Consider the following 25,838-nt stretch of genomic DNA (forward strand, 5'->3'; position numbering starts at 1 on the left):
CTGTAACTGAAGCTTCTTCAGAGGTGTGGTCCCTCTCTGTATTCCACTGTGAGTTCTGCATGCTCCCCATGCGCCCAAAGCCGGGGAATTTGAAAGTAGGGTCTATTGGTCTGTGCCCACGCCCTGACGGCCTCATGCCTCCATCCAAGGGGATAAAGGGCAGGGCGGACTGGCCACCTTTCCAGTTCCTTCTCCACTGCAAATCAGAGACGCTCCAAGGCAGAGGGGAAGGAGGACAGGTAGCAGAATACAGAGAGGGACCAAGCAGCTCAGAGAGCCTCCAGTTACAGGTCAGTAACTTCCTTTTCTTCTTCAAGAGATGGTCACTATTGTATGCCATTCTGGGTGACTAACAAGTAGCACTTAGGTAGGAGGTGGGTGTGAGGATGTAGAGTCAAGCAGAGGCGTCAGAGGCATCCTGCACCGGAGCCTCACAAAAGCGTGAGAAGCTCCACATGGCCTCTTTAGAGATATCCAGGAGGGGCTGCTCTTGAAGTGATGCCATATTTCTTGCGCTCTTGTGGAATGAGCTCTCACCCCATGGTAGGGTGGCAGAGGGTGGGTTGATAGAGTAGAATGCAGCCAGAGATCCATTTGGAGATTCTCTGAGTGGAGATGGCATGGCCCCTAATTCCTTCTGCTATACCGAGGAGCAGTCTCAGGGATTTCCTGACTGATTTTGTTCTTTGCAGGTAAAGGGCCAAGGCCTGTCAAACATCAAGGAAGAGGAGTCTTCTTTCTTCTGCGGAAGTGTGAGGTTTTGGGAAGAACACAGTTAAGTGAAATCGATTGGTTATGGTGAAATTCTGAAGCTACTCTGGGGATGAATTTGAGGTGTAGACACAAAGAAACCTTATCCTTCTGGAATATAGAATAAGGAGGATCTGCCATCATCGTTCCACGCTCGCCAACCCATCCAGCTGAAGAAGTGATGGCTATAAGAAAAGTGATCTTCACGGAAGAAGGAAGAAAAAAAAAAAAGAGAGAGACATGGTGCGAGAAACTAAAGGTTCAAAGGGGGGCATTTTGAGCACTGAGAGAACAAGGTTCAGGTCCCACTGGGGAATAGCGGAGAGGCTCTGGACTAGGTCTTTCTGGAATCTGATTCTCAGAGGATGCATGAAAACCCAGTAGCCCTGAGAAGGTGGATGGTATGGACTGATTACCAGCAAGTGGACTTGCAAGGAGCTGATGAACAGGCCTGGATGTCTTCAGAGAGGATATAGTCCAACATGAAGGAATATCTGCAGTTTCCGGGATAATGCTCCTTTGCTGTGCCCAAGAAGAAAAGCACTTTTATTTAGCTAGGTAACATCTTCTAGTAGAGTCCTTCCTACAATTAGAGAGGATGTTTCACGTGGCCATGGAGCATGAACGTTCTAAGGATGATGCCCATTCAAATACCAAGCCTGGAGGTGAAACGGATGTGGTGCTTGATCTTACCACTCCACTGGGTCAGGAGATGAGGAAACGTTGGGAGGAGGATTGGTAGTCAGGGATGTCATACTAGAACTGTTTACAAAGTGGAATCTAATTCTTATTTTGTAGGCCGAAGCCAAAGCTACGGACAGTGCAGGTTCCGACCTGGATCGTGTGGGTGAGAAGAAACTGGAGACACGGTCAGTCTGCCCCACCCTTTTCCCCTCTCATACTGAGGGACAAGGTGAGCCCAGACACACGTGGGGACCAACAGACACTAGTTTCAAATTCTCTGGCTCCAAGCACGTGATGAGCATGCATAACCCACAGTGGAATACAGTAGGGACCATCACTCAAAGAAGAAAAGCACAGTATAATCATATAGAAAAAACAGTGCCAATTGCTGACTGAAAAACTCAACCTTCCACAAAAATTGCAAAGCGTTTCTCATTGTCTGTGTTTTGAGTGACACTTGCCACAACTAAGCATCAGTAAATTGCTGTCTGATATGCTCCATTTTGTATGAAGAGTATGCTCACCCCTCATTTTGACCCTGGCTACACTGGAAAGTTACAGGGTTAGAACTCAAGTTAACTCACATGATGTTAAGTGCCCAGCGTAGACAAGGGCACCATTTTGTCAGTTGCCTGTAATTTCACATCAGACACGTGGTCTTTATAGCTATAGTTAAAGAGAAGGGCAGGGTTTGCTTTGATGCAGCCCTGGAATCTTTTCAGTCATGTCCTACCTTGCATGCATACGAGGTAATAAAAAGGAAGGAATCCTGTTTGTTAGCCTTCCCTTTCTATTTCACAACAGCGGGGGAAATAGTGTAGTAAGACCTGCCTTCTCCAGCACACTTTTTTCCCCTTTTTCAAACCATTTCCACATGAAAGCTGTAGCCAGATTTCTAAAATGGAGCAAGGACCAACAAAAAAGTTGGGTCAGAAGGACTTTGTCCAATAGTCTCTCCTCCGTCAATCCATGTCCCCAAACACATAATTGCTGAATCAGAGCGGGCATCTCCATGACATCTCTGCGGACATCTTTGAATGGCTTTCCAGACCTCACTTAGCCAGCGTTACTACTATACAGCCTATTTACATTGGCTATGTAATTCACAGAATCATAGAATATCAGGGTTGGAAGGGACCTCAGGAGGTCATCTAGTCCAACCCCCTGCTCAAAGCAGGACCAATTCCCAACTAAACTGCTGTCCTATAGGCAATTCATGCTACTCAGGAAGCTGTGATACAAATATTAGATATCCAAATGTCACCATTATCTCCCAGGGGCTTGATCCTTCCCACTGATTTCTGTGGGCTCTGGATCTGGCCCCGAAATGCTCTTTAAGTCTGGCCTCTATTCTAAAGGTGAGCATCTGAATTGATGAAGTTTGAAATGTGCCCCAAAATTTTGCTGCTTCTTCCCACAACCAAGGGTCAATCCTGCAGTCCTTACTCAGGACAGAGTCCCACTGGACTGAGCGGGAGATTAGCCCAAGTAAGAATTACAAGATTGGGCCCAAAATGTTTAAAATGTAGTGCCTGCTATCCACAGTTTAAGGGGCAACGTGGCTCTTCATTCTCCACCACAGGCAGCTATTTCCCTCTTCTCAGAGTCAGCTTCAGCTAGCAAGCATACCTCAAACTGATCTACTTCCAGCCACAGATAGCTGCTAATGCGAAGCATCTATGGCAGGGGTCGGCAACCATTCAGAAGCGGTGTGCCGAGTCTTCATTTATTCACTCTCATTTAAGGTTTCGCGTGCCAGTCATACATTTTAACGTTTTTAGATTCTATAAGTCTATAATATATAACTAAACTATTGTTGGATGTAAAGTAAATAAGGTTTTTAAAATGTTTAAGAAGCTCCATTTAAAATTAAATTAAAATGCAGAGCCCCCCAGACCGGTGGCCAGGACCCGGGCAGTGCGAGTGCCACTGAAAATCAGCTCGTGTGCCGCCTTTGGCGCATGTGCCATAGGTTGCCTACCCTTGGTCTATAGATTACAGGTTTGTTTTGCTAGGTCCAACATCCTCATTTCCGAATGGGTCTTCATGAAACAGACCTGGTCACAAACTACCACCAGTAAGGACTGAGACCTAATAAAGAGGAAAGTAATTACACCCTATCATTTCTTCTTTACCAGCAGCAGCGATGTGCCAGAAACAACCTGCCTAAAAGGATTAAGTATTTTGCAAGGACTGACTCACCGCAATCTGAAATGCCTGCAGTCGCTGCGCTGCATGAAGTTACATGCTCAAACAAAAAATGTCCTCTGGAGTTACAAGGGGAACTGGCGTCCAGGGGTTGGTTTACAGTAGGTACAGGTCCATGGGAATGCTGCTTTCCCAGCACTCCCAACATTTTCAAGCTATCTTGCAGAGTGATCCTGCTAGTACTCCTAGCACGTCTCCATAAGAGAGGGGACAGTAGCAGCACCAGTCCAAAGCTACAGTGATCTCAGTTAGTTTCATGATGTTGCTCCTGGTAGGTGGACGGCGGGGCATTTGGTGCTCGTGTGACAAGCAAGCAGTCTGCTTCTGCAGACAATACAAGTGAAGTACAGTAGAACCTTGGAGTTATGAACAACTTGGGAACGGGGTTGTTTGTAACTCTGAACAAAACATTACGGATGTTCTTTAAAGGTTTACAGCTGAACATTGGCTTAATACAGCTTTGAAACTTTACTATGCAGATGACAAATGCTGCTTTTAACCCTCTTAATTTAAATGAAAGAAAGTTTCCTTACCTTGTCAAATCTTTATCTTTCCCTTTATTTTTTAGTAGTTTACGTTTAACATAGTACTGTACTGTGTTACTATGTACTGCTTTTCTTTTTTTTTTTAATCTTTGGTCTCTCCTGCTGCCGGATTGCACACTTCCAGTTCCAAACGAGGTGTGTGGTTGACTGGTCAGTTTGTAATTCTGGTGTTCATAATTCTGAGGTTCTACTGAAGAAAAAAATGACTTAACCCCCCCCTTCTGCCCCTGGACACACAACTTCCCCCATCCACCAAGATCAGAGCTGAACAATCCCCCCCCCATAACTGAGCTAGTTTAACTCTCCTACTGCTCTCCTTTCTCGGTGAAGCAGCGGGTACAGGGCTAGGGGGAGAGGACCAGACTGGGAAGGAAAGGGGAAATGCACAGAAAGGACAACTGAGGAAACATGGAGGGAGTTTCACAGCTGATCGAGAGGCAGGATGTTCGTTGGGAATCAGATTTGCTTGGCTAGGGGGAGAAGAGACAGCGGCAGTCTGCGCTGGGGGGCAGGCAGCGCTGCACACTGCTCTTTAGTGACTCCCTCTGGTCCAGTGAATTCACAGCAAGCACCAGGCTGTGAAGGGAGTCACGCCCCGCCACCTGCAGCCAGAGGGGACTTGAAGGAAGCACGAGAGAGCAGAGGATCCTGGGAGAAACCCACGCACCCACCCACCCCAACCAGAAGTGAGGTCTCACACAGACCTACCTACAGGATGAAAACAGACAAAGGAAACAACAACAGTGAGAGCAGGGAGGGGAAGGCAGCTCACCTGGCAAGAAGAAGAAAGCGAACGAAAACACACAGAAGGGGAGGTCCAGAAAAGGAAGAAAGGAAATGGAAGTGCTTCGTTTTAGTAAGCCTAGGGGAGCAGTTCTTGGGGGTGATTTGAGCTCTCAGAATAATGCTTGGTGACCAAAAGGCACTCAGCAGTCCCTTGAAAGTATCTTTGTGATGGGGGGCAGAGAGGAGGGGAGAGAGAAGGCAAACCACACCCTACACAGCAATTACATTCTCCACTCCATTATACAGGGCCACAAAGTGCTTAAAATATTACATAGTGAAATCACTCCACCCTCCAAACAGCAGCCTTGAGTGAGGTGTGCCAGCCCGTCTCTCCCAGCCACTCCGGGCAGGGCAAGAGCAGAACAATGTATGGCAACAAAGCCAGCGGTACGAAGAAAAATAAATACAGAAAATTTGAGGCGTCAGTTATTGGTCATTGGGGATAACATACAGAGTATAGGGGGGATGTTAGTGTTTTGGGGTTGGGCAGCACACATAATATATACAGACTGCAATGTCCCCAATGGGGGGGGGGGGAAACCGGTGGGCGGGATCAGGAAACAGCTGATAAGTGGTAAGGGTCAATCACCCATACAGAAAGTAGAGACATTCATGGGTATCAGTAAATGGGCTGGGTAATGGGGTGACCCTCATGTGGTGGGATTCAGTTAGGTTCGGTGGGTTCAGGGGATAGAGTCCAGCAGGGGGGTTTATAAGTCTCTTCCCCCTTGTGGGTGCACGAGGTCTCCCCGGCTCACTCTCGGTATTGGCGGTGGCCGGTGACGTGCTCTGTGTAGATGTCCCAGGACCAACTAATAGCGTCCGAGACCATTAGGCGTCTCATGAGCCGTGCGTAATGACGGCCCACCCCACAGGTCCTCAGCATGCGTTCGTTACATGGGTCCCAGGCACCCAGGGCCCCAACGAGCAGGGAGTCGATGTGCACCTCGTAGCCCTTAGTCCGTAGGGTGTCAGCTAGGGGGGCGTACTTTTCGAGCTTGCGGGCTCGGGCTTCATGGAAGGCCGGGGTCCTGTTCTTGAATGGAATTGTGACGTTGACCAGGATGATCTTTTTTCCAACCTCGTCCGTGACGATGATGTCTGGGCGCAGCGGGCTGTCGGTGCCGGGGACAGTGCAGTTGACAGTGATCTCTCCCAGACGCGGGTCGATGGCCTTCACTAGACGGTCCTGGACGGCGTTGTGGCGTAGCTGCCAGGCTCTGGCGTGGGGCTTGCAGCAGCATAGGACGTGGGGCAGGGTTTCGGTGACGTACCCGCACTTCCTGCAGCATTTGTCCCGGTTCCCGTGGCGGATGGCACCGTTGAGGGGGACACAATTCAGCCGGGCGCAGTGTATGAACCGCCAGTCAGCGAACCGGGTGAAGCTGCCCGTGGGGAGGAAGTGGTTGCTGGAGTCCCACTTGCTGGTTACTTCGAAGGCCTTGCCCGGGTCCGTTTTTTTCTTCACGGTGTCCACGTAGAGCACATGGACGGCGGCCTTCAGGGATCTCTCCAGCACGCCTCTGGCTCCAGGGGTGACGATGATTTTGTCCTCCGTTCCGATCCGCGGTATCAGGACTCCCAGCTCCTGCCGTTCCTCGCTCCATTCCCAGCGGCAGCCCAGTCGCTTCCCCAGCCGGCACGTGGCATTGCGGGCGCGGGACCACAGTGAGGCGAGATCGCCCCTGTCCCGGGCAAAGTCGCCGTCCAGGGAGCCGCTCAGGAAGGTGGCCACATCTCGGTCGGAGGGAGATCTGCCGATTCGTTTCTCGGTGGCGGCGTGCAGGGCGATTGTTGCAACGTTCTTCACCTTGGTGTCCGGGCACGTCAGGAGGCGGAAGGCGTGTGTGATGACCGCGATGTCACAGAATTTCCCAGGTTTTCTTTCAGGCCAGTCACTTGGGCTAAGCTTTCCCACTATCCCAAATAGCCTCCTGGAGGTCAAGTAACCCCAAGTGCTCAGGGCTGCATTCAGCGAGCCCCAGGGTCCTGCTGGGGCGCCTTGTGGGTCCGGACTCAGAGGAATCTGAGTCCGGAATCAGCCCCACTTCCTGCAGGCGCTGTCGAAACCCATCCCTGCTTAGCTAGGAGATTCAGCTCCTTGCACTTGCTCTTGTTGGCTTTGGGCACCCTGAGTGACAGATGTGTTGGGAGGCAGATTTGGACACTGGACGGACTTCCTGCCTTGCTGAACTTTGACTCCCTGCCTATCCCTGTTCCTAGGCTCACGAGCTTCTCACGGGCAACAGGGCCAAGCTTTTCCTGAGCTGAAGAGAGACGTACGGTAGGTGTTGTACTAGGATGTCTGTTTTGAGTCCCCTAAGCTGGAAGTGCCTGTCGCTGTACCGCACTTTCCAGTCCAGGCAAATAACGTTACAGGCCACAGTACGGGAAGCATTGGCTATGCCGAGACTCTCCCATCCACAAGGAATTTTGCAGAAGGCTGAAACAAAGGAATCGCTTTTCTAGAAGCCCACTCTGTGTTGTGGCCGTGCTTAGGAGCCCTAGGCATGGATCGGGACCCACTGTGCTAGGCTCTGTACAAACCTGGCGGCAGCACAGATCACAGAATGCTAGATGTGCATCCAGAGCACCATGCAATGCAGAACCCTCCAGCATTAGCTTCCCTGTCCACAGTGTCACTAGCCACTCTGTGCCCTCTGTACTAATGGCAAAGCTCTCATTCCAGGTGGCAAGGGCGGCCCCCGGGGATTAGCACCGTCCTGCTCGGACTTTAACACCCTGAATTCCGGGGAGAAACAGAAGTTCCCCAGGAGGCAACTCTCCTTTCACACTTCTTCCAATTTCTAGTTTGGAGGAGAAAATTAGCAGAAAGGCCAAATGAAAAGCTGCCAGCCCTCAGGACAAACAGCAATTCAAACCAGGGCCCTGAATCGCTGCTTCACACCTCCTCCGTGCACCCGGGCTCCTGCTTTGCCAATCTTCCACAGCAACACCTACCTGCAGAGTCTGGCTGCCCAGACAGACGGGCCCCTGGCTGATCACACAAACAGCAAGGGCAGACTCAATGGAGAAGCGCGGAGCATATGAAGGGAATCCCTGGCTGTCAGCGTTTTGAGTAAGACGACAGACTGGGTGCTGAATGGAAAAGGTTCGGATCTGGCCTGAGAAGTGAGGAGAAAGCCCAGCATATCCTGCCGCAGGAGAGGGGTGGGTTGCAGAACCGCCGTAACTAAACACAATGTGCTTCACAGTACTGCAGGAGAGGACAGTCGGAACAGTACTTAATGGACTGGCAAATGGGAAGTCAGCAGCCTGCCAAAGGGTTTATCGAGCTCTTCGGGGCAGAGTGTGTCCCTTTGCTGTATCTAAGCTCCTGGCACAGCGGGGCCCCACAGCACCATGGCAATACACGTGACAAAAGTCTCACGCTTCCTGAGTACTGGGGAGGAGGGTGGGACCTGCGTGGAAGGGACCCTGTTGTACCTCAAAGGGTTAATCCGCCCCCCTTGCTCTTCCCTTGAGGGCGTGCGTCGGAGGGGGGAGAAGAATGATTATCTGGTCTGTCCCCACATCCCACACCCGTCACACACCACCATCCCACGCAACATCCCTATGGCTCCGCTCCCCTGTGCTTTAGAAGATACCCGGTTCCACGCATTTGTATAAGTTTAGTACAAAGAGACATCCTTTGTTTATTAACAATCCTAGCTCTTAAGGCAAGAGGGACCATCAGGATCACCTGGTCTGGCCTCTTGCACAGCACAGGCCAGCCGTCAGAGAAATTCCCCTAGTGCGGCCTGCATCAGGCCCAGCACGTCTGCCTGCGCCAGCTCTTCTCCAGCACCAAGGAGCCTCCACGTCAGAAGTGGCTGACTTTTTCTGAAAGAGAATTCACCCCGTGACCTGGGAAGCCGTGTCAATGGTTAATTACCACCTCACTAATTTAAAAAATTGCATCTTAGTTCCAGTTTGAACAGATGACACATGGGAAAAGCGTGATACATTCTGGGTACAGCGCACACCATGCTCATTAGCATTCTAAGGGCTGACAGAACACACTTTGGAAATGAAGTAACATCAGATAGAGTGCTTGTAGTAAAAATAAAAGCATTTTTATTAACTATGGTTTTACATATTCTTAAAGCTAGACCACAGCTGTATTAAGAAATATTGAGAAGAATGGGAAAGTATATGACTGAACTAGGAAAGGCTGAATGCCAGAGTGAAACTTACGCAGAAGCGGACTGAAAACTTTCTAGAGAAGGAACATGTCTGGGCATAGGACAGTGCTGCATTTTACATTCAGCCAAATGGAATTTTTTTTAAATACATGCAGCACGTGAAAAATGACCACAACTTGGCCTCTGTGCAACCTTGAAACAACAGCCACGCATTATGCATATTGGAGTCATTCTCCAAGCTGAAAGACATACAGATTATATTAATGGCATAGCAGAGAACTCAGCTTGTGTAATTTGAAATGGGCTTTGGGGGAGGTGGAGAATACCCTTCCCACAGATGTGTTTGAAAATACTCAACTCCTGGCACAATCTGATCCTTTCCAAAGGCCAAAACAGGTGCTTTTCAGCACTAGATTCTGGGGATAAGTCATCTCTGGCTGGGAGGTTGATTACCCAGCCTCTGGAGAGGGGGTGAAGTGCACTGCAGACAGAAGTCACCCCAAGCTTCTTTAACTTGGGGGGGGGTTGAATTTTAACAAGGGGACCAGGACAGCACTGGATCAGACAGAGCTGTGGGATGGTGTGATGTGCAAACACCATTAATGGCACACATGCCCAATGCCCTTCTCTGTCGGCAGTACAAGCCCCAGTATCCTCTGCTTTGCCAGCTGATGTTTGGAGGGATGGGAATTCATTTTTGTTCTTTCAGGATAGCATGAATTTTACAGACATTTTGCAGGGCAGTTCGGTTTGGGACATGTAATCTTTGATTGGGTCTAAATTTATCATCTTTCAAACTGATCTTTGTTTAATCAATTATGTGTCATCTTGAGTCCCTGCTAATTGAAACCAGGAGTTGAAATAGAGACTAATTTAATTTGGCGCTCAAAAAAATACCGTCACAACAGACGTAACTGGACAAAGTCTCAGAGTGGATTAGATTAACATTGTAATTAGCGTTCACTTATCCCTCTGATAAGGTGACACACACACGCTCCTCTGCATGCTGTCCTTGTATAACTGCATTAGCACACTGTCCGAGTCACGGTCCACACTTGGACCCTCTCCTCTGGGCTCTGTAAGAGTCCTGCTTTGTCGAGTGTCGCAAGCAGTCTGCGGAGTATATTGCTTCACTCAGCTGCGAGAGATGGGTCACCCAGCTGGAGGGCTCTGCTCACTGCTCCCGGGGGCCCAGCTGCACAGAAGGAGATGCACCGCCTCGGAAGAGTCACCAGGAGACACGGCACTGCTCAGGTGCCTCCAAAGTGCTGGGGAGCAGGAGGAGGGGACCGCACAGAATGGGCCTTGCTGCAGTTTTCAGAAAAAGCATGGCCCAGCCAAGTACAGCCATCCCCAGCTGCATGGGAACAGCAGTCCCCCCAACCCTTCCCCATCTCCCGCTCGGTCCAGAGCGCCCGCCCCAAGAGGGGTGATACTCGGTGCTAAGAGCCCAGGTACTGACACTAGGTGTACAGTTATAAAAGCAAGTTAGCACCCATCTCCTAGGTCTCTTCAACAACGATACCCAGGCCCGACAGATCCATTCAGCCACCTGCCCTGCAAGGACACACAAGCCACCAATTCCTGCCACCGGGTAGCCCTTCGGGACATGCACAGAACTTGGTGGATGAGACGCCGGGCTGCCCTCAGACAGTCCCAGCACCGATCAGTGAAACCGCTGAGACCCGGGTGAGTCTCACAGCGGCTACCCAGACCGACAGCAATCGCGTCCCGTTACACTCTGCTGCCTCTTGGCAAAGCTCTGAGCAGCCGGCGGCGCTGGGCCGGCGCGTGGGAGAAAAGCGAGGCTGGGAGAGGTAAAGCAGTAGAGATGCCCCACTCGCAACAGCCAGAAGAGCTGGCCAGGGGCCCAGCAGCAGGGAGCCCCTTTCCTTGCCCAGAAGAGCACAGATTCTTCCTCCCCCCGCCTCTCCCCAGCCAGAAAGAAGGTCCTTAGATGGTTGTGGGGTGAGGGAGGACAGAGGTGGCATTCTGCCTTCTGGCAGCCAGTGATTACACGGGGATTGGGGAAAGCTTCAGCACGCACTGGACATCTACTACCCAGAATCGGACATGACCTCTGGAGCCCCGGAGCAGCGACTGGGGACAGCAGCCTAGCAGCAATCCCAGTAGCTGCCTCTTTTTCAAACAGCAGGGGGCAGACACCACGTTTCTGACTCACATTCCTCCCCCCAGTCCTTCCTCCTGGGCTCTGGCTAGGGGGCGTCCTGCAGCCGTGACAATACCGAGATGCTGGGCTCTCCTTATAAAGCTGCCTTCCAGCGCTCTGCTGAGGACCGAATGGGACAAGCTGACTGGGCAACTTTTACCAACAGGGTTACGGCCTCAAGCAAGTCAATGGCAGGATTTGAGCCTTTCAACACTTTTTATTGCATTGTGAAGCTTTCCATTTTGAGCCATACATAGTCCTAGCCAAGTTCAGAGCCGAACTGTGCCCGGCCCTTATGCAGGAGCACAGGGAACTCCCCCTTGCACCCCGTCCCTTGCATGCCCTGCTAAGAGTCAGGCACAACTGCAGTCCCTACTCAAGAGGGTGCAAGGTCCCTGTGTAGTGGTATGAGGATGCCCAGCACCTCAAAAAGGGGTCAAGAGGCAGCCATCCTGCTACCTTTCCCTCCCTCCATCTTCCTCCCTGCCAGCCTGAAGGGCAGATCTGCCCCTGGAAGAGAGGGCTGTACCCCAGGAAGGAATGTAGAGCAGATGCACTCCCTCCTACACATCAAAAAGCTCCATAGAGCACACCAGATCCCACTACTCCCCTGAACTGCTGCACCTCACAGTGATCCCAGCACACAGCTGGCTGGCCCTTCGTTTCGGAGGATTACATTGTGCCTTTATGGATCTTCTCTTTAGAAGCTGTTCACCGACACTAATACCACGTCATAGCTGCCACAGACCAAACGCACTCCAAATGCCAACCATTAGCAACAGACATCACAATCTGACGTCTGGACTTTTAGTAACCGCAGTGTAATTCTTCCCTTTTATGAAGCTATCTTCCCCGAAGTATTCGACACAGACCCCACGACACTGCCTGAGCCAACATCTTATTGTGAGTGTCCATGAAATGCATTAGAAGGGTCTTCAAAGTAAAGCACTGTATCCATTAAACAGCACATCCCTGGGGAAGTGAAAGCCAATCTAGAGTAAGTAAAGGGCATAAATGCAGAACGAGCAAGATCACTGAATGTATTTAGGGCCTTGCTGTCCAAGAAGGTCTTTGTTCAGTCTTAATCACAGATCGGACCATAAAATGACAAATGAAGAATCAATTATATTTTTCTGTCCTGCTGTTTAACACATTAAATGATCCTATCAAGGCTATTGCCTACCCACTTGTGACATAATTAAACAGCAGGCTCATTCCACAAGAATAAAGGAAGACAATGTTGGGGTTTTATTAAACCTTGCTTTTATCCTGGCTATGGAAAGGAATACAGTTATGCTTTAGATAACAAATCTACCCAATTTATTCATCCAAAACATGCGGTGTCTACAGCTTCAACCGCCAAAGGCTGAATTTTTGGTTGAAATCTCAGAAAACATGGACATGAAATGTTTTTCAAATATAACCAAAAAGTCTCACATGATTCAAACACAGAAAACGGTGATTTGCCAAGAAGAAAAGTAGCTAATGGCCAAGAGCACGTCCACAGCTAACTTTTGTACAGCTCTGGACAGCAATTCTGAACAAAGGCAGTAACGCAGTTTCCTTTTAAAGTCTGACAAGTGGCTTATGTCCAAGGTATAATCAGAAAGAGAGGAGTAGTTTGGAGCGGAAGAACCATGGTGGTGTAGCTACAGGAAGCCCAAACTCCAAGGCAAACAGGGCAATACTTCAGCAAGGGAATATTTTAAAAGGTTTCCTCTCTAAAAACTAGTAAATATTTTTCATGGAAAATATCGGTTCTCTCTTTCGCCAAATTTCAACACTAAATTCAGTCCCTGAAGTGTGAAAATAGGGATCTCGATGCAACTGGAACTGTGGAGTCACCTCCAACATCTCACAAAACTTATTATTCATTTTACAGTGGTTCCGGGAGGCCCCAGTCAGGACACCAGCACCTCCCAGTGCTAGGTGCTGTAAAAATACCTATTACAAAACAAAGGTTAGCTAGGCCACCACAAGGAATGGAGTCCAAAAAGTGGCTTCGGTTTCCTGAGGAACTGGGTAGCCAAGGTCCCACCCTAGAACACGGAAGAGAGACCACGATTAGACTAAGAGTTCACAGGGCTCCAGGTCGGAAGAACATTCACCGAAGACAGCCCATAATCATTTCTCTCTGATCCAAGTGCCTGAGACAGAACATCAGTTGCTGCCAGGAGAACAAGCAAATTTGCTCCGTAACAGGAACATTTTGTTTTCCCCTGGCATCAGTCTTACAACTCAGACCACGAAGGGATTTTCTCCCCATTTACAGACTTTAGCATGAAGACCGAGCTAAACCGCCAGTCTGGCAAAGAATGCGCTTTTTGGGACACTATCTGGAAAGCAAGTGTTGAACCAGATGAGAGTTGTGTCTACACTGGACAGGGTGCTGGATCAGGCAAACCAGTGACTGCTAAGGTTCACTGTCTTATTTCATTGCTGTTGCAAATTAAGTGCTTGGAGGACTACACAGTACTGTAAGGGAAGTTTGCTTGTCTACAAGCAAGCTACATTTGTCAGGTACACGATCAAAGTTATTGTCACTAAGGAACGTAATCCTTCTCCTGCTTGAGCTCTGACTACTTAATACAATTGAAGCGGTTAGCTTATTTCTGACAGAAGGCTGGGACTCTCGGGGAAACTTATTTCTCCAGATAGTCTGTCTTTCTTTCAGTCGTATATTTAAGAACTGTGGCTCCATTCTGAGAAACTAAAGTTACAAGAAGTCTCTGCTCATTACTAACCCAAGTGTCTTTTCCTCCCTACCTTGAGCAGCATGAAATCCAAAGGTTTTAGGTCCCTGCCTGGCAAGGTGCTCTGAATGGATAGATCCGTGTGCCCACCAAGAGCCTTCCTTAACTTCAGCCAGCGTCCATGCATCTGGGGCCAGTTGCTGGACCGGTGCCTTGGTTAACAGTAGTTCGATATGGAGAAGTTAAGAGAACGATTGGTCACCCACCCATCATTCACGGACATGGGAAACACACATAAGGTTAAGATTTCCATGTCATCTGTTTTACATTGTTCAGAATCTTTTTATCCATGAATGTCCATCTTTTGTTTGTTTTTTTTAAGCAAGTAGTTTGAAATATCTTTAAAGGCTGGGAAGGTAACTCGGATACTTGGGAGAAGTCCATGGATGTGTTTGGGAGAGATAAAAGAAATAAATGGCAGGTTTTGCCTTAGTTTGCAGACTTCCGCTATCTGGGATCCATCAGGTTTTGAAACAAATCGGAGTACTTTTCTTTTTAAGCCAGTTCTCCGGATCAGCTGAAACCTCATTCATATCTGTCAATTGTAACATGCTCTTTCACCTGTCAGTCACCACAGCCAACCTAACAACTTCACGGAGGAATTCAACACTGAACATTTCACAAACAACAACAAAGACTGGAGTAAGAACGTGCTCTTTAAACACGATAGGTGAGAGCAGTTGCATAACATCAGTAACAGATCCTTGCATGCCGACACAGGAATCCAAAACGAAATCTTTGAAAGCTTCCAACAAATGAGCCGTCTGGTTTTCCTCAAGCAATAAAGCACCAAGAAGCATGATGCTTAGATATTAAGGGACATAATCCAACTGCAGTCAAAGTAAGCGGAAAGGCTCCCATTGGCTGTCATAGGAGTTGAACCATGTCCTTAAGTAGTGGACAACAAATCAGTGGTCCAATCCTGAAAGGTGCTGGGCAACTCCTGTGAGATGCTGAACATCCTCTACTCCCACTGAATTTAATGGGAGCTGAGTGTGCTCAGCATTCACTTTGCTTGATTGGACTCCTGATCATTTAACATCCTTGCAGTGCTCTAAACATCAACCTTATACCAATATATATGCACAGAACTGGCCTGCCAGTACATCCACTACATCGAACGCTATTTGGACCAAGACTACTGTAAAACGCGCACTCTCATGAATTAGTAGCACATCCACACACACTCGTTGCCGGTTATCTCAGCTAATGCGCTCTGCAACATGGATGTAACAGTCTTGTCCTTTTCACGGATTATTTAAAACACAGAGTTTCTATACAGGGCAAACATTTATATTTGTGAAGAAATGAAAACACTGTAAACATGAAAGGAAAAAAAAAAAAACGTACAACCCCCGCCATGATATTTAGACTGAAAATAAAAGAATTTATTCAATAGCAGTGAAAGCAAGAAAGCATTCAACCCAATTCATCTAAAAAGCCTCTGAAGAAGATGGCTGAATAGATTTACAACAATAAAAACAAAAAGGCCCAATGACACCTTGATAGGACACTGAAAGCATTCTGCTTATAAACAATGCAATCACCGGTGATTTTCTGCACCTCTCTTCAAGTGTGCTGTTTAAAAAAATAGGAGTATGGGTATTTATACTAAAACAGGACGGCTGCTTCATACAGATTTGGCTTCTCCTGCTGCTTAATCTCCCCAAATGATATAATCCTGCTTGGACCTCATCCAATGCCCACTGCGGAAATGAGAAGATCCCCATTGATTGCACTGGCATTGGATAGGGCCCTTTGTGACATTTGTTTAATGTAACGGTGAACTTGCTGTACAAGCCGGCATCTTAGCAACATGCCATAGGTCCCCATGCAAAAACCACTTAGATCAGAATTAAAGCTTCACCAGCCAGAGCCCAAGGATGTGTCTGTCTGTCTGTCTGTCTGTGCTTTTATACTACACTCATTGCCATGGTATCATGGGGGCATCCCAACAGCCACCAGGCATACCCGCCAAAGTCTCAGGCAGACAGCAGATTGTGAATTCAGGTGTTCATTTATCTACGTATGCTTCAGATTATCCAAATATCACAGGGAACAAGGATTTTATTCGGATAATCAGGAATTAAGGTAATCAAGAGGTCAGGGGCCACCCAGCAGGAGCATGCCCTCCCCTCCCCTCAATGGCCAGGGCTTGCCTATTTGCACTAGTTAACCTAAAGTTGCTTTAGTTAAACAAGTTATGATACTTGTGCGATTTCATATCAGGATAGTTAGACCAAGACTACTTTGTGTGTGGACGTCCACCTGTAAATACACCTCTACCCCTATAGAACGCTGTCCTCGGGAGCCAAAAAAAAAAATCTTACCGCGTTATAGGTGAAACCGCGTTATATCGAACTTGCTTTGATCCACCAGAGTGCGCAGCCCCGCCCCCCCCCAGAGCACTGCTTTACCGCGTTATATCTGAATTCGTGTTATATCGGGTCACGTTATAGCAAGGTAGAGGTGTACACTGATCCAAGCTAACCTGATCTAAGCCCATTTTGAACCACCATAAGAGCGCCCCACACAAAGCTGCACTGGCCTTGCCCGAGTTCTCTCCTGCAGGAAGCGCTGCAAATTGCAACCTTCCTTCACTCCCTTTATTCCTGAATGTCTTAAATGCAGTTTCAAAAAGCTATGTAAGACACAGTTTAATCTTCATACTTGCTCTGATGTGTTACGCAGCAGAAGGACCTTGGTTCAGCTAGGTTGAAGACCAGGGCTGTCATGTGTAAAACACCCCATATCAAATATCGATCTCACTGACACCTGCCTAGTGCCCATGTTCTTACCGCTCATTATCCTTTGGGCTTCATAAGGTTCCATGTAGCCAGTGTTTTCTCCTTTCACCGCTTTGTTCAGCTCACTCTTGGCATCAAACGGATCAGAGTAGTCATCTGCTATCAAGACCTGAAATGAAGAAAATTACACTTTTATTGGAGGAAGGTTTTTTGTAATCTGAGACTCACAAGCTAAAGCTAAGTGAAACTAAATCAGCAGCAAGTGCTGGAAGGGGCGACATCTGTACAGTGAAAGTGAGAACAAAAGCTTCACAAGAGGCCTTAACCAACTCCTTTTAGCATTGGAAGTAAGGCCCCGATTCAGCAAAGCACTTAAACATCTGATTAACAGAAAGCACCTGCTTTAAGTGCTCTCCTCAAATCAAGGTGTAAGCGCTTGCATCTCCTCATTCAACCATGGACCTCTCACAAAAGCAGCTCTCCTCTGAGGAGTCTGACTCACACATCACCACACAGGGAATAATGGGACACCAGCAAATTAATGAGATCTGAATGCTTAGTGCAACTGAATCCACCGCAGGACTCCAATTTATCACAATACCTTCTCAGAGCTTCCAGAAAGCTTCTCTCCTTGTCACACGTTTTCAATACTTAAGATCATTTTTATGTGCTTTGTTAACTCTTATGTATATTTACTCAGCTTGTAAACCACAAAACTGCTAAAGTACCTTAAAATACTGTCAAGCTACTTCCTAGGAAAGACACACACGTCGTCTTCTCATTGCATTAAATAAAACCAAAGCATGGTTCAAGTCCTTGTTTCTAATTTTCCATTTAAAAAATTAAAAAGACCACGAGACCAAGCCCGTTCTTTGAGGCTGAGTTTCTCCACCTGACCCATACTTTTTATTCCTTATAAACACTATAGAAGGCCACTCAATTTCCCGTCATAAATGCACGTGAAGTTAGATGGCAAGAAAGTAAACTGAAATTAAGCGAATGCAAGCGCCACCTCTTTCTTCCTTGATAGATAGGCGCAGGTGAATTTGGGTACTGTATTACCTGGGACGTGCTGCCTTTCCACTCATTCCCACCCCTTGCTGGCTGCCTGCAACTTAGCCATCTGCCAAACGGGGCTGGAGGCCGCGTCAGCCATTCAGCGGCGGACAGTTGGTGGCCACAGGGAGAGGGCAGGAGCCCACTGATTAATTAAAAAGTCTACAGTGCTGTAACTTTGCACAGCGCTTTACAGAGACAAGGGAAAAGGCCAAGCTGCCCCGAAGAGCTTCCCATCTACATCAGCCTGATGCTGAAAAGGGAGGTAGTGGACAAGAAAGGCACAGGGAAGGAAAGTCCAAGGATGAAAAACTAAGGAGAAGGCAAGCTGCATTGTACCGCAGACACACTTGCATTCCCCAGTAACTTTGGCACTGGGAATAGGGCGAGGCGGAGCAGACACGGCACAGAACAATAGCAGAGAGTGAAGTGAGGATGGAGCCAGCGACGAGTGAAAATGAATGCATTTGGCACCACGTGAGCTGGATTTAAAGTTCCAGGCTTCAGACGCCACACGGGCGAAACCACCTAGGCAAGGGCGGAGTCAGAGACAGCAAGGGGATTGTGGGCAGGGACCCAGCCACACGCCGGCCCAGAGGGTGAGGAGTCTGAAGGGAGGGAGCGTGGGACATGGCAAAAAGACCCATTTTTGTTCCTGCCCAGATTGGGCAGGGGCTGAGGAGGAGATGGTTACAGACAGTACTCCGCGCAAGCGCGCCATTGCAAACAGCTGCGTGAACTTCCCCATTTAATGTAAGGAGCCCCATTACAGCCAACGGGGCGCCTTGTCTGCTTAAGCACTTTGCCGGATCAGGACCTGTGCATGAATCCAGCACAAGCACCCGCACTCCCGTTAGAGGTGGCCGATGGCAATTGGGTCACCATCTTTTTTTCAAATTAGTCTCTGAGCACGGGAGGGCAGGAATCTAAGAGCTTGAGGAACCCCAAAGAATCCTCGGAGAGATCCTACCGAAAGCCCGACAGCCTAGCCATCATATGGGTTTGTTTTGCGTGTGTCTGTGTGCGCACACAGGGGGGAGGGGGACTAAAACATACACAATGCACGAATGCATATCGCTCCCATTGTTAAGAATCATGGCCCGAGTCCCTGCATGTCACACGAGAGAGAGTCACTTACAATGAAGGAGTAGTCGCTATCTGACAGCGCACACTATAAGCCAGGGTATTTGTTACTCATACTTAAAAAAAAAAAATAAAAAAAAAAAAAAAAAAAAAAAAGAGCATTTGCCTCATGTCATCCCTACAGGCACAAGTTAATTATTGCAATTCTAAATTACTTCTCTCGGCTGTTTTAAGTATAAACCTACGGTGCCTGCTTTCCACATATAATTTAAAGATATTTGAGGGCCTGGGTAAACTGAAAACCACTAAGATGACAAGGAAAATCAGGAGGAGAAAGACCAATCCTTTGTTTCACCTAACAATGAAATGAACGGCTTGTTATTGCAGATATAGTTAACTCACTGAAAAATGCTCCATCTTCAGTAATGTATGCACGAGCTGTAATCAGCAGTGCTGTCAGAGCAGTGTCAGCGGCTGCGTGCGCTCAACACAAAGACAACAATGTGCATCATGCAGCAGTAATTCCTCCCAGTAACAAGGGCATATTTATCTGTAAAAGCCCTACAGCTGAAACACCATCCATTTACTTTCCCAGATAGCGCTTTGTCAAGAGCTGATGGATAGTATCTTGGGCTCCCTGCTGGTCCCCTATTCCAGATACTGACACTGTAATAGCTGCCTTTCTTTAAAATAACTGCACTAAAATGACATGAAACAGAAAAATAGCCTCACAAGGACAACGTGCTTTATTTGCAATTTCTTCTTCTCTATTTGCCGAAAAGCATTAAGGGGAAAATTAGACATATAATGCTGTCCAACAGCAGAATGTCAAATGTTGATTTGGTTTAAAAGCAAGACGGTAACATATTCAAGTGCTCCAGGTACCAGACACCACCAGAGGGACTGAAATGATGAACCTGCTTTATAGGAGGAGACCTAATCAAAGATGCGGCAAACAAACAGATCTGAATGTACGGAGCCTTATTCCCATGTGTATCCTTGCAGAGATTCACACAGGAACACGGGCCCCGTGTATGTGGATCTGTCTGCAGGATCAAGCTCATGATTTGTTAACAGTTCTGTCTCCAGCATCCTGCAAGCACGGGAAACCCCGTAAGAGATCCGTGGACTTCCCCCCCCAAGCAGAAAAATGATTATGTCGTCCAGATGGTGGAAGTGCTGGGCTATTCATCATAATCTAGAAATCAATACGTGAAATAAAACATGGCGTATAAAACGTGTAAATGCAGAGGGCTGCAGAAGTAACAAGCTAATGCAGTGTTCACTTGGACAGACACAGGGACCGGCTCTTTCTAAAATGCTGCATCCGTATTTTCTAATTAAAATTAGATCTCTAGCTCTGTGCTGTCAGAGAGCCCCCAGCTGCCCGCATTACTATTTCAGTTTAAATTAGAATTTACAAATTCTCAGACTAGATAAAGCAGCTGGCCTATGCTGACATATGGTTTCTTTTATACTTGCTGACAGTTGCAAATCCTCACAGTTTCTAAGAAGTTTAGAGATTTCTTTAAAGCAGTTCCTTAAAGCCCTACGTTGCTTTTATTTGGATCCTTTTCCAGATTAAGGCCAAAAGGAGAAGAATTCTCTAACGCTTCCAAATGCTTAATTATTTTTGCATAAACGCATTTAAGTAATTTATATAGCACACCTATCAGATCCCCTCCCCCACCACCATTGTCGTGGAAACAACAACAACAACAGGAGCACTTTGCATTGGGATAGCATCTAGCAGCCCCAGCCAGTTGCCGGCCCCCCACTGTGCTGGCCACTGTGCACACAATGGCCATTGTCGGCAGACAGGATACTGGGCTAGATGGACCTTTGATCTGACCCAGTGTGGCCATTCTTATGTTCTAAATAGGGTGACCAGACATCCCATCGGGACTTGTCCTGCGTCCTGACCTTACATTGGTCGGGACGCTCTTTGTCCCGATATCAGGGACTGTCCGTGCTGCCGCTCACCGCTTCCTGGGGCAGCTCCCAGCACCCGCCTGCCGGCAGGAGCGCCACATGCTGCAGGGGCAGGGCTTGCAGGCGCCAGGAGCGGGAAGAGAGCCCTCCGCCCCCTCAACCCGCAACCCTAGGACCCAGAGGGGTCAGCCTGCCTGCTGGATGCTTCCCGGGACGGAAGCTGCCCCAGGTGAGCACCGCCGGGACTCCCCACCTTGCTCCCGGTAGATCCCTCTGGCTCTTAGGGTGGGGGGGGCTCTGCGTGCTGCCGGCGCCTGCAAGCCCTCTCCGCGGCTCCGGCAGCTCCCATTGGTGTTTTTCCCGGCCAATGGGAGCCACGGAGCTCGCGCTTGTGGCGGGCGCAGCACGTGGAGAGTCTGGAGACTCCCCTCGCTGCTCTCACCCTAGGAGCCAGAGACCTCCCAGCAGGGCTGGTGAGTGCGGCCAGGGAAGGGGGCAGGGTGTGATGCAGTGAGTGTCTGGGAGGCGTGTGGGGGGCGCTGGGCTGGGAGAGTGTGGAGAGCGCTGGGGGAGGTTTGGGTGTTTTGGGGTGCTAGACAGTGGGGGCCTGTTGGGGGGTGCTAGACAATGGGGGAGATCTGTGTGTGTCAGGGCACTGGGCAGTGTGGGTCTGCGTGGGGCATTGTGTAGTTGTGGTGGTGCAGCTGTGGGGGAAGGGCACTGGGAGGGAGGAAGGAAGGGAGGGAGGGAAAATCTGTGTGTATTGGGAAACTGGCGAGTGGGGTTCTGTGTGGGGTGCTGGGAGGCTGTGGACAGGGGGGCGCTGGGTGGGGGGGGGTGCGCACAGCACTGTACATTTGTGGTGGAAGGGCTGTAGGGGGGCTCTGGGCACAGTGGATCCAGGGGGCATTGGGCAGGGGAGCTGTGTGGCACAGCATGGGCCCACCCCCAACAGGAAGGGGCACGCTGGTAGCACAGGGCCAGGCGGACCAGTGTGCCCCTGGCTCCGGTCGGGGCTGTGCACCTGTGTCTGTCATCCCGTCCCCTCCGGCTCGCCCACTGTGTCCTGCCTGATATTTCACTCTTGATCTGATTGCCCTAGTTCTAAAAAATGCTTCTTGCCCCAGACAGCGTAAGTAACTTTCCCTCCCTGCCCATCACACGTCTCCAGACCCTCCTCAGGGGGTGGGTTGACTGAAGGACAGCCCGAGACGGTAAGCTCTGTTGCATGGCCAACTAGATCCCAGAGTCAGCATCCTGCCCTGCCAGTAGTCTCTTGACACAAAATCTAGGGGCCCATCAGCCCTAGCATCCAAGCAGATCTCCCCTAAGAGAAGGCAGACCCAGCTACAAGGCCACCCCCTCCACTTATAGCTGAATCCAGCAGATAGGCATTGCTTGCTGAAGCAAACTGGAAGCCAGTGCAGACTGCAGGACACAGGTGTCGGATACTGCATGCATAAACCACTAAGAAAGTGAACAGCTGCATTCAGGACCAGCTGCAGTTTCCCTCCAATCTAAAGGGATAGGGAGCTGGACACAGCTCTTTCCATAGTCCCCTGACTAACCACTGCCATCTGAACCTCCAGAGGCGCGGAGGAGTCAAACAAACCCCTTAACAAAGAGACAGGCCAGGCTTCTGCCTTCTGGGAACAGTCTGGTTCCTCACCCAGAAGATACTTTCAGCTTACAGTCACCCAGGGAACAATGAGAAGCAACAGCCCACAAGGACTGTGGGGAGAAGGTAGGAGAGAGTCATCACTAACACACAACAAAAAATCCACCCCAATCGTATTTATCGTCATGCTTTGTAATAAGGCTTCAGCTTTCATCTTCCAGGAATATATTCTTTTCCATCTTCAGTTCCTCAGTAACAAGTTAGCTAGAGACTGTACAGGCAGCTGGCCTACGGCAGCAGTTCGCAGTCTGTGGGTCGAGAACCACTGGTGGTTTATGGATTCCTTGCTTATGGGCCTGCAGAGAACTGGCTGGTTCCTTGTTTCAAGCTAATACATTACAGTAAAAAGACGGCTAATTTACACTAACCCACCTAATTTCACCTTCCATATCAGCAATGGCTAATCACAAACAGGAGGGAATGTTGTCTGTATGACTAGGGAATGAGAGAATAGAGGTGACTCATGAGACAATCCCTCTGTTAACAAAGACGGTTGACTCCACACTACAAAAAGTTGAAAGCCCCTGGTCTAAATAAACTAGCACTGTTTGGTGCTCTGTTCTGTGTGTGTCCAACCATTTGCTATGTGTAACCACCAAGTAGGGATTCAGCAAGAGAGAATCATTGTACCATAGACAGTGCTGTGTTCAACATACTCACTGAAGAAAAGGATTTTCAGCTCTCCACGCAGCTAGCGATGCTAGCCAGAAAATAAATCAGGAGGGAGCACACTCAAAAGAAATAGAGTCAGGTCTCGGTGCATAAAAGGCTGCAAAAGGATCGTCACAGACACCAACTACATAAAGGGATCATGAAGTTTAATTAGTTCTCCCAACAGAACTCTGACCACTCAAGCTACCAAGGACATCAGTTGCCTATGGGTCGGTCAATTGATTGTCACCATCTCAATTCCAGACAGCATCAGCTTAAGAACAACTTGCAGAGGTAAGTAACTTTATCAGCATGTGCCGGACGCTCCACATAACCAGGTACCATGCTGGTGATGTAACAGCTTTCATGGAACCCCAAGGGAGCTGGCCTAGAGGATTCAAGTATGTATCTTAATACGTTGCACTTTTCCCCACCCAGTTTTTCTATTTTTTGAAGGACTCAGAGACAGCTTACAGAATGGTCCAGTAGTTGGAGTACTAGCGTAGGCTCTAAGAGACCCTGGTTCAATTCCTGCTCTGCTACAAACACCCTTTGTGACTTTGGGCAAGTAACAGTCTCTCTGGGCCTCAGTTCCCTTTATAAAACGGCGATAACCGCTCTTCTCCCCCCTCACTGGGGCCTTACAAAGGGAAATGCATTAAAGATTGTGAGGCACTCACACACTAGAGTGAGTTGGTCAGAGAAGTACCTGAGACAGACATTTTACATGGTTACAGAATAGTTCTGAGCACAAAGAGAGCAGCTTGATATCAGAGATTTCCGCAATGCTACAAAAACAAAGAGATGTAAATATATGTCCCTTGCATGCTAAGGACAAGACATCCTCACTCTGAGAAAGCGTGGCTAACATGGCTATTTCCAGTGTTTCTTATTGCTGCATTTTCTTTCCAAGGATTTAATTTCAGCGGGGTGATCAGCATTTCACGCACATTAACGGAGTCTTTCTGCATTTCAAGCAGTGCCTATTTTCACATAAAAGTCCAGTAGGTGCGAATGCTCTCCAGTGCTATACGGCCAAAACACCACACATGCCCTATCACATTGTTACCTTACAAAGCTCTTTATCTACTTATGGAATAAGGTACTCAATCACCTTGTTTGGGTGGGGGAGGATAGCTACGATCATGTTTTCCAGGTGTGTCGCCTAGCCAAGAGAAGCAAGACTCTCATTCAGCGTGCCTGCAAAAGTTCGGAGACCCATCCTGGACCTGTGACATTTTCTGAAGTTACACAAAATACCTCTTCTCTTTAAATCACTAACAGGAGATCACCTGCATGTTACAGAGCTCACTAACCAACATCTCCCACATGTGTCTAACTTCTAACAGATGCATGCTTTATTCCGGTGCTCTCAGTAAGAGAGCAGGGCCTCAGTTTCCACAAACTGGTAAAATGTATCCTTTCCCCCTTCCAAATAACTGAATTTTGTTGATTACACGAATATCCCAAACGTTACTGAGAACTCACTTTAAATGGTTTTACGGGCATTTTTGTGAGGAATACAAGTAAGGAAACATCTAAAAGTATCTGAAAAAATACCTAGGCCACTGCGCAATTTAGGAGAGTCTAACATAGATTTCTAATTTTAAAGAAATTTACTCTACTATAGATTTTAGAAAATCAAGGCGAAACTTTCTACCATGTGTGAAATTTAGCCAGTCTGCCTCCAATTAACAGCATTTACACCGAAAAGCAATACACTCATTACACTTACATAGAAGTTAAGAAATGCCAATTTTGTTTTGTTTTCATTTGAATCCACTGAGCTGGCAGTGGGTGGGCTTTTTTGGGGGGAGTGGGGGGGGCGCCAAGGCCCTCAGAGTCCAAACCAAAATTAAACCCAGTTGTTTCCAGCTGTGTTTCAACTGCTTCTCCAGCCGCTGAAGCAGAGAGCATGTTCCAAACGCAGTTTCTCATTGAAAGTCAAGCTGTCCAAGGTAAGTCCAGCTGCAGTACCCTGCATGGTACTCGGCAGTGACGCAAGAAACTACATGGGCATTTAGATGGTCATACATTTAAACATGATGCTTAAATAAGGAGGCATTGACACCTCTCTGCTCTCAGTTTGTCCGGCTGCAGACTCAACAGGACACAAGTACATTGGACTATCACTGCCATCTTCATTGCCCGAAGGGCTAGAAACTTTAGAATGTATGCGTGCATACAGCAGAGATTACAGCAAACTCAGCAGGAAGAACCCAATCCTGTGGGTTCTTCAAAAGTTTTATGCTTGTGGATTCTCTTCTCTGGCAGAGAGGGAACTAACCAGAGGTCCGAGAGAAGGGGAGGGGAGTTTGAAATTGTCAGTCGGGTGGCTTGTCCCACAGGTAGCTACCAATATTACCACCAGATATTCTGCTTTCCAACCAGCAGTTGTTTACACCCACTTTCCATACAACTTCTTTGGTCCTGTCCACGAGCCAAGCCTTTGTTCAGAAATCGATTTTAAAGCTAGTTTTTAAATGGTTTCTGTAAACCCGGTTATGCTAGCCAGTGCCAACGGGGATCTCGTCAAAATCAATTTTTAGGAACTCAGACTCAGACTTTAAGGTCAGAAGGGACCATTATGATAATCTAGTCTGACCTCCCGCATGATGCAGGCCACAAAGCCGTCCCAACCCCTTTCCCT

The 25,838-nt window shown here is 48.3% G+C and overlaps 1 protein-coding gene across 1 annotated transcript in view; it reads right to left on the reverse strand.

Annotated features, from left to right (window-relative positions):
• SHB (SH2 domain containing adaptor protein B) overlaps window positions 1-25,838 on the reverse strand; it is a 140,941-nt gene that overhangs the window by 83,330 nt on the left and 31,773 nt on the right. The window contains exon 2 of the mRNA XM_034774138.1: window positions 16,840-16,957. Coding sequence (XP_034630029.1) covers window positions 16,840-16,957 — 118 coding nt within the window. The remainder of the gene's footprint in view (window positions 1-16,839; window positions 16,958-25,838) is intronic.

This window comes from Trachemys scripta, chromosome 6 (assembly GCF_013100865.1).
Source record: "Trachemys scripta elegans isolate TJP31775 chromosome 6, CAS_Tse_1.0, whole genome shotgun sequence".
NCBI lineage: Eukaryota > Metazoa > Chordata > Testudines > Emydidae > Trachemys > Trachemys scripta.